Genomic DNA, 9,653 nt, shown 5'->3' with positions numbered 1-9,653 from the left:
GAAAATGGAAGTGGTATTACTGGATTAAGACCTAATACTCAAATGGTAATAGTTTAACCAATGACGATTGATGTATAAAGAAATAAAACAGAACGGTGAACACTACTATTCAAACTACATTAACTTGTACATGGTTCAAAGTAGCTTCAGCCTATTCACACTGTGGGGCTTCAGTCCATTTATTTATCATCAGTTGTGGCTTCCACCAAGTGCATCAAGTGAAGCTTCAACCTATTTGCCTCTATTGTGGCTCCGGCCCATTATTGTAGTGCTTTAACTCATTATCAGATGATACACTCATACGATTGATAGTCTTGGGCCTTTGGCTATAAGATTCATTTGATTTAAGTAGATAAATACTGATAGACTTATGTGAGGAATTTAAGTACATACACATTTATTGTTGACCCACTGTGCACACCTGCGCTCACTCCTATTGTTGCCTTTTGCACCACCATTTCCAGATGGGTCACCAATTTGGCCATGCTTTTTGATGCTATTTCTCATTGTAGGTTAAGGTAAGTTATTAGGTTGTTTGTGCTAAAATTTCTTTAGTTCATGTGCTCTATCTATAGTCTGTCATTTGATGTGACATGTCAATACGTCAATCAAAATGCTTATATAGAACATTAATAAGTGCAAATATAAAGGCAGAGAGACAACTACTTGACTATAATTGATGGTCATTTTCATTAATGAACAGCTACATCAGAGCAAAAAGGAAATTTCTCTTGTAGCATGCATTGATGGCATATCAAATATCAATTACAGAAGGCATCAGAGAATACAGAGAGAAAAAGTTGGCATAAAATGAAATTTCATGGATTAAACAATAGAGAGGATTACAGATCAACACAAGATATATTAAAAATGCAATCAATGTCAAACAAATCAGACTGGAATCAACACAAAAGTTATACATGCTACTAAATGACTTGCATGTATATAAGTGCATGCTAAAATTCATGCAAAAACATGCATAGATTTGAACATCAAACTTCATAGCTAACTTGTATACCCTAACTGGTGCACAAATGAAGTATGAACATTATGAAATTGGACGTCACAAAATTGACAACCTATCTAAAAGGCAGAATATAGCAAAGCAAAAAAAGTTAGAGAATAAATAAGGTACCAGTTGATTCAATCTATGTTCTGTTTCAGAACTAATCGTTCCCTCAACTATAGAAGCTTCTCTATTGTTGTTTTGCAAATTATTACAATCCTGCGGATCCATCCAAGAAAGAGCATCAGATATGAAAAATTCTCAATCTATTACTGAAAAATACAATAAACCTAGAAACAAGTACCTCGGCGATTAAATAGCAGCTCACATCAGGAGCACCAGGTAATTCAACTATATCATTCTCATAATTCAGTTCAAATACCTTCTGTAGTAAATTCTCATCGAATTCTCTGCCATCAGCAAATAAAACACAACGAAGTTAAATAGGTCCAGAACCTGAAATAGGTTTCCTGGTTTGTGTAACAGATAAAAAAGAGAGAGAATTCATCATGTTCACTTACTTGAAAAAACCACCTCGAACATTACATGCAACATTTCTTGCAACACATAATACTGGAACAGCATTGGCCATCTGCAGAGCATTTTGGGGTAAATATGTGATGTTTTTCATGTTTAGGAAACAATTGTGCATTAAGTTTAGCAAATAAGATAGGGAACATTCTGCTGTGAGTTTAGCAAACAAGACAGATATATGCAAAGACCTCTGCTTGAGGAGCATAATATGGAGTATATGCAGGGACAACATGAACATGAGGCTGGTCCTTGTCATCCCAAACTTGCAATCGGTCATCAATCACCATAGCCATTCGAGGATGGCACACATTATCCTGGAAAACATGTTGCAACGATTTCCTCAAACCTAGCAAGTATAGACAAATGAAAGATTTGTTTGAATAAGGACATATAAGTTGAAAATAGCATACTCAAATTGCATGTATAGTGTTAAATGCAGGAGGATAGTGTAAAATCACAGAATTTACATGGGTAAATTAGCATTAGTATTTGAATATTGAGCAAATTTCTATTGTGGAATAAAGTTTAAACTGAGACTCTAAACTTTAGTAGATATTAAAATCTAAGAACTATTTTAGGCTTTGAATAATTAGATTGAAGAAAAAGTTTGCATGAAGGAAAATTCATCAAAGAGCATCTTGCAGTAAAAGAACTATAGTACGAGTTTGACAAAGTAAAATGGCAAATATGTTCCTGTATGTTATCATCAAAAAATAGTAGACTAGTGCACGAAGCTCCTGCCAATGCAGGGTCCCGGATAAAAGTCTATTGTACGCAGCCTTACCCTACATTGCACGAAATTGTTTCCGCAACTTGAATCCGTGACCATCAAGTCATCGTATAAGAATTAAGCATCAGTATCTATGAGGAGATTCTTGCCTGATTTTACACATACTATGCGATCCGTAAGTTGTTTCGCACTGATCAAATGAGAATCTGGATCAAGAAGCCTCCAAATCTCCAGAGCATAGTCTCTTTCAGCCATTGTACAGACAAAAACTTCAAATCTTCGTCGCCCTTTAGCAGTTAGGTAGCTCCTTAGATCCTCCCATGCAGGCCTTAGCCTTACAAAAACACTAGTATCACGGTTCTGTAGAAGCATTCATCAGTTATGAATAACAAATGGATGCATTCCTACTAGATAATTACAACGCTAGTCTGCATTCTGAAAATGTGAAGAAAAAATATGCACGTGTAGAAATCAAATTACATTTGTGAGCAATGAGCACACCATGTGAATAAAGAAAACAAAACCATCAAGCAAGAGGGAGATTACATCTTAAGTCCCCTTAATAGCATAGACAAATACTAAACAAATTTTGACTTGGCATTCATATTTCACAACTCAAAAGGTAAATAATTCTCCCTGACGTCTGACAATCAACATACGAGATCAGAGAGTACAAGAAGAATGTTAAACATCCACAACCAATGAAATTGTTTTAGGGAAAATTTATTGTAGCGAGCAAAGAAAAGAGCTTAGATACATTGTAAGAGTGGTTATTATCCACCCTTAATGAGGTTGGTATTCTAAGTGGTTAAGATCTGCAACTTCCAGGGAACAAGGTACGCTAATATTGGTTTGAAAAGTTTGATAAATTATCATGAAACACTCGACAAGATACTAGCAAAAGAACCCAAATATTACGATACAGTAAATGCATAGAAGTAAACCTCAGGATTGATCCGAGTCAAGACGATGTTCCTTTCTTGCATTCTTATGACAGGCCGAGTAATTCTCTCCTGAACACCAGGAATTGGTGGAACTTCCTCGTTCTGAGCAGTAATCGACCTCCCGTTGTCAGTAACAGTATCCGTCTCTATATACTGCTTCAAGAAATCTTTGTCCCCAACATATCGCTTCAATTCAGCTGACATTCCTGAAATTCTAAGTGGATCTTTCTCACCATCTATCTTCCTAGAGAGGACCTCGATTCTGTCATCAAATGACCTCATGGTGTTGGCAACTATGAGCGTCTCATCTAGATCAAAAACAATGGCAAGGCACCGCAAGTTGAGCATGCCCAAACAAGATGCATATAGCCCGGCCTGAACCGAACAGCACCAAAAGCAAGATACCTTCTCCACCTTGCTCGGCATTGCCACCAGATGCAGCTCTTCATTACCGGTGACCACGACGGCACTCTGCAAAAGCAGGCAATGGGAGTTAAATAACACGAACAGAACCAAACAAACGATAGGCTCGAGTGTTCATAAACAAAAACGACGAGTGAGGAGGGCAAACATACACACCCTGAATTCGCTAAAGCATGAGAGGTAGAGGCGACGAAGTGGGTGTTCAGCGACCGACTTGGCTTGGACCTTGCAACGGACAGCGAAAGGGTTGATGCTCTGGAGGACGGAGAGAGGAGGGCAACGCTCGCTGGGAGGCGAGAGGTGATCTATGCGTATCTCGTTGCCGCTGAGGAAGGGCAAGGGTTGGACCTTGACGCCGCTAGCGTTGGTCGTCGGAAAAGCTTCCGCGTCTCCGAGGAAAACATCTCCGTGGTACACCTTGCAGCTAATCCCCGCCCGACGATTTGTCATCGCGTCGACGACCGACACAGAACGAGCCGCGGGCGTATGATGAAATGAGCGAGAGAGAGAGAGAGAGAGAGAGAGAGAGAGAGAGAGAGGAAATAAACTAGGGTTTGTTCGTGCCAGTGTTCCCTAACGCCCGCCGACTCGAAGCAACGTGGTTTTGAAGTCTTCGATCGATCGATCGATTTGGGCCGATGAGAACGACGTTTCAGTCGCCCGCGGAAGCAAACGTTGCTACGATGGTAAGAATTGCTCCGTTGGTATAAGTTTCCACAACGGCCCTTGAATTCTATCTATACCGGTTGTGCACGCATGGTTGTAGTTGTAAATACCACAAAATTTGTTAACACCTTTCTTGCATTTGTTCAGAATTTATTTTTTAAATCGGAAAGGTTTCAGGCTATCTATTCATAATGTTTCTCATTAATTTTTTTACTATATTTTAGTTTTAAAAAATAGAAAATCAAACTTGTATGACACGGCAAATCTAATAAATTATCAAATGAATATCTCTTTTATAAAAATACTCTTTCATATTTTTATCTCAAGAATATTCCTAAAATTTGATAAAATATCAAAATATTTTTTATTAATTAATAAAATTATTTTAACTTGATTAAAATTATTTTAAAATTTTTATATGAGCTACTATAATATGGTAACTGTATTGGATTAATGGTTACCGTAGCTATTAAATAACTATTAAAAAATTAAAATAATTTTAACTAAGTTAAAATAATTTTAATATAATTTAAATAATTTTGATAAGTTGATAAAGAATACTTTAACACAATAATATATATATAATAATTTTGATTTAAAAAAATATTATATTTTATTATATTATAATAGCTATTAAAAATAAATAAATTGGTTACCTCAACAACCCCTCTAAAATCAGCTCCACAAATATATTAAAAAATTACATGTTGTGGCCGGTTAGTCTAGTTATCTATTATAATAATGTTGAAATTAAAAGTATTCTCAGAATAAAAATATAGATGAATGTCTCTTGAATTTTTGCCGATCTATCTCAAATGCATGTGAATAATTTTAAATAAAATTATTATGAAAATAAAATTTATAGAATAGAGATCAAATCTAATCCATGTGAGACGGGAATTAATCCAGGCATATATAGATTAACAATAATTTCTTAAATGACTCCGGAGCTATAATACAGGACACGATGGAATATTGTACAGCTTTGCTGATAAAATTCTACAAGGGACTACTAATGAAGGTAGATGGTATTGTCGATGCAGACCTCTAGGCACTTGAGAAAGAAATGGGAACACATTATTTACACATATAGTGTTACGTTGCCATCTTTCAACTTCGGGTAGAAAGTAGTGCATGTTTTCGAAGGATCTACAAGAATCGGATATTTCATGGTACAATCAGTAGACAGCATAATAATATAATTGAGAATATCAGCTATCGCTATTCGTAGAGTCAAAACGCCAGTTTCAAAATCGTTTCATGTTTAGTCACAGTCAGTATTATCTATTCTGTTTACCTTTATTCCATACGATCATAACGTAAGCAGTTAACACGATCACGATGCAAAATATTTAGTCACAGTAGTACTGCTTGCTTTTTCATTTGAGTGACCTTACAACCTCACGAGAATATATAAAAGCTGAAGGCCAAGTACACTGCACGGACCCGAGAAGACACACCAAAGCAACTTGTTGCTTTATACCTACTAAAGCCAAACTAGACAACCTGTTTGAAAGAAAAGACAAGAAGAAGAAGAAAGAAAAAAAGACTTCATGGCTTGTTTAAGTTGACACCAAATGACCATATATGAACTAGCAGCGATCACCAACAGGCCTGTTACCACACCATAGAATGCAAAATGTTAGAATATATCATACACAAATATCTCCATATAAATTTGAATCTTAACGGTACGGTATAACTGATCGTATAAATTTTGTGATAAATGCTTTTGTAATGATCGTATCAAGTTAGAAAAAAGACCCTCAAAATCGAACATTTAGACACAGTGGAATATGTTCATAGGTGAATTCATCAAGATCATGTTCTTTTCGAAGTGATGTGGGTCGCTCAGTCTGCATCTCCGAACTTTGTTAAAGGGAAAAAAATCCTCTGCAATTCTTCAAAAAGGCATAATAAAAGATTGCTCATCTTCATGTATAGAACATTTCGATATTCAATAAAGTTAATATAGTGAAGTAGTAATACAACTTGCTCAGTCCAAACCTATTTGCAGCAACTAAGAATTAATAGCAGATATAACAATAAAATAAAAGTACACCTAAACGTAAACAGGTTTTTAGTTGGTTGATGCATGAAAGTTACCATAATCATTTGCTCGTGGTATACATAAATGAAGAGAAAAGTTTACTAATAGTCATGCCGACGACAGAACCCAGTGTTCCAATTACCTTTTCCTATATTGGTTGGAGAGCTTATCTTAAAGTTGGAATCTTCAGTAGTAGAGAGAACCTGATAAAGTATGATATTAAAACAAAGAACAAACCGAATTATTAGCTCTTGATTGCAAGAGACTCGAGACAATGCTAGTTGATTGCAAGAGAATCAAGAACATACCTTGCCACCATTCACCTCTGACGGCAACGTTGGGATCATTGGAATTCTCTCCCTTGTCATATGAATCCTTATATATATTGAAATCATTTCAAACGTAAGATGCCTTGCCGGAAAGTCATTCAAGCATCCTTTTTTAATCTCACTTACAGGTTTTGGAGCTCCAGAAGGCTGGTTGGATGCAGAGCTGTCATAGAAATCCCGGCCGCCGTAGTGAACAGATGAGCCAAAATAGGTCGATTCTTCAGATTGACTGGTGACGACCGGTTTGCCATCCTTGCACTTCGCCGTTTGCGTTTTGGATTGGTTGCCGTGAGATTTTCCCACCACCTACAACGCAGTTTAAAGGGGCGCGCAACGGGGGAGTTAAAAATCTCCTTTTGGCGATTCAATCACACGGAACAAGGAACCAAAACAACAACAAGCAGAAGAGCAACCAACACGAAAAGCCACAAGGCCACCAATCCAAGGAACCGAAATCCTGGACGTACCGCAGACGCAGGAGGGAAGACGCTGCTTAAGTGGCGGGGCGAGGAAGAAGAAAAATTGGATGAGGAAGGAGGCGCAGACTTCCCGATGGGGGAGAGATCGTCGGCGATCGATGAAGACTTCTTCTTTCCTCCGTCCATCCGACTCTGATCTTGTGGCCACTACCTCGATGTGGTGTTGGCATCGCCCGGGGAGAGGTTTAAATAGGACGTGGCGAAGAAGAAGGAAGGGAGCACGTGAAGGAGGAGGGATAAGATAACAAAGCGACCGGGAGGAGGCACTGAATAGCGGCGGCACATGGACTTTGACGACGACTCCACTGCATGTGGCGGCGCGCATATATTCCTGCCTCATCCTCCTAAAATGTCTAAACAATTTTTAAAAAGTCAGCAGGCATTTAAAATATCATAAAAAAATCAAAAATAGACAATAAGCTCATTTCAGAATCAACTTATTGAGGACACAAATGCATGAAATGCTTAACAAATTCATTTAGAAAATAGCTTGTTGATTTAGTATGAATTGCAATTTTGTATGCGTGTTCATGCATTAATATTTATGCTTTACAAATGGATTAAAATATTCAGACTTATCTCTTCTTAAAATAGCCTAAACATTCCACAATGAGTTGATAAGTTAATTTGGGTTTAAAAATAGTTTGTTGGGTATAAAAATACGGGTGCTCAATAAGTTGATTTGAAAACAAGCTTTTGACTCATTTTAGATTAAAATTATACAACAAATGGCTAAATTAAATGATTAAAACAGGTTAGTAAATGTTTGATTATATGCCAAAAAAATCTAAGACATGAAAATTTAGCTTTGTTGCTTCTATTTTGCACTTATTAATGCAGATCATTAACAATTAAGTCACTGAAAGATAGAATTAATTTCGTTGTTTAACTTGGGGAAACTTAGAAAGAGAAGTCACATGCAACTTGGCTTTATTCGTCAAGGATAAAATGGAAAGAATCAAAAGGAATCTTCATACAACAAAGCGGATTACATGGCCGCCGCCAGACAAACGCCACCACGGAGGAGAGTTGGCTTTCGGCGCCGCTCTCTCCTGTGACTTGTCACACACCGAGTGCAACTCTCTCGGAATCAAAACCAACAAAGACTAGAAATCCAGAGTTGACTTCGTTCACATCAACTTCGTCTTTTCTCATCAGATGTCTGGCTATGAAAATAGAACTTATTCACTACCTGCATGTTGTTCTAGCTAGTAGTTTTGCCAAAAGTTAAATCTTCAGCAGACAGAAGAATGACAGATCTCATCTCCTTTTGGCTTTCCCCCCGTCTCTGTCCCTTCAAAAATAGTCTTCGGATAAGCCTTTAGAGGCTGCCCGTTGCCGACCATCTGTCTGCAACCAGAGAACGACGACACAGCCTGTGCGGCAATTCTGCGGACGCCAATTTGGCGAGATCGATGTAACCTTTTATCCGATGGGGTCAAACGACGACGATATTGATCCTCAAGTACTCAGCAGATGAGAGAGGGAGCAAGAAAGCTCCAATCCCAGTCAACAAATGAATTATGCTTCTCACGATGGTTTGCGCTGGCTTCTTGGCCCACCGATTTCGACAGGAACAAGACGGGCATCAATAATTCGGTGCATGCTTATCCTTATCGCCACCGCGAACTGAAGCATATATCGTATCGTGGGATGGCGTGGCGTCGTATGCTTCGAGCCACGGCAAGTTGACGTACGTGGAGATGCTCTCGGTTCGCTTGGTCTTCGTGTGCCACAGCCATCCTCTAATAATTTGGATGCGGGAATCCGGCCATCCTGCAACCCATGCCTGCCTGCCCGGAGGAGTCGCACCTTCTTTGTTGATTCGCTCGTTTGGTACACTTTGCGAGTTATGAGTTGTAGAGAAATTTTAGTTTGCATTAGTAAATTAATTGAGTTTTAAGTAATTTTAAATTAGGAATTGGACTTATAAACTAATAAATTAGTTCCTTTATCCAAGTGCAATTCGTCCCTATTTCCACAGTCAAAAATCCACTGCTATCCTTATCCTAATTGGATTTAGAATCATGATACTGTTGAGAATCGGACGGTCAAACAAGTAAATAAATTACTTGTATTATATTCACATTAAAAATACTACAACATTTTTGTAGATCACTCACAAGGAAGAAAAAGAACAACTCATAACTTGACTCACAAATTTATTTTTTGATTGATGAATCAATAAAACTACTAACAGGGGAGAGTATTTATAGTACTCACCATGCAATTTACACCGTTCAATAAAAATAAATCATAACCGTAGAAAAGTCTCATTCTTATCCATTGAATGAGAGAAACGCTCCCTACTATACATTTATTTCTATCTCTTACCAAGTCGTCATCTATATCCATTAGATAGGAAAATTATTTCTATCTATAAGATTAGAAAAATATTCCTATCTATAAGATTTATTTTATCCATTGATGGGTTGGGATTGATCCGATCCTCAACACCAACCCTTTGTACTGTATCGAGTTGATCATGAAAC

General features: G+C 37.6%; 2 protein-coding genes across 2 annotated transcripts; both read right to left on the bottom strand.

Annotated features, from left to right (window-relative positions):
* Positions 1-1,005: 1,005 nt before the first annotated feature.
* Positions 1,006-4,107, bottom strand: LOC141833943 (RNA polymerase II C-terminal domain phosphatase-like 2). The gene is made up of 8 exons (XM_074721435.1): positions 3,794-4,107; positions 3,215-3,685; positions 2,420-2,630; positions 1,729-1,886; positions 1,528-1,598; positions 1,311-1,416; positions 1,136-1,225; positions 1,006-1,083 (listed from the first exon to the last, which is right to left on the bottom strand). Exons 1-8 carry the CDS (start codon positions 4,085-4,087, stop codon positions 1,006-1,008), a joined length of 1,479 nt encoding a protein of 492 aa, XP_074577536.1. The 5' UTR covers positions 4,088-4,107.
* Positions 4,108-5,618: 1,511 nt separating this feature from the next.
* LOC141833821 (uncharacterized) lies at positions 5,619-7,328 on the bottom strand. The gene is made up of 5 exons (XM_074721318.1): positions 7,150-7,328; positions 6,809-6,988; positions 6,662-6,728; positions 6,496-6,556; positions 5,619-5,917 (listed from the first exon to the last, which is right to left on the bottom strand). Exons 1-4 carry the CDS (start codon positions 7,285-7,287, stop codon positions 6,540-6,542), a joined length of 402 nt encoding a protein of 133 aa, XP_074577419.1. The 5' UTR covers positions 7,288-7,328; the 3' UTR covers positions 5,619-5,917; positions 6,496-6,539.
* Positions 7,329-9,653: the final 2,325 nt, after the last annotated feature.

This window comes from Curcuma longa, chromosome 8, assembly GCF_044706935.1.
Source record: "Curcuma longa cultivar G26 ecotype Majalengka, Jawa Barat chromosome 8, ITB_CL_G26_1.1, whole genome shotgun sequence".
Classification (NCBI taxonomy): domain Eukaryota; kingdom Viridiplantae; phylum Streptophyta; class Magnoliopsida; order Zingiberales; family Zingiberaceae; genus Curcuma; species Curcuma longa.
This window is presented reverse-complemented; position numbering and strand designations above follow the sequence as displayed.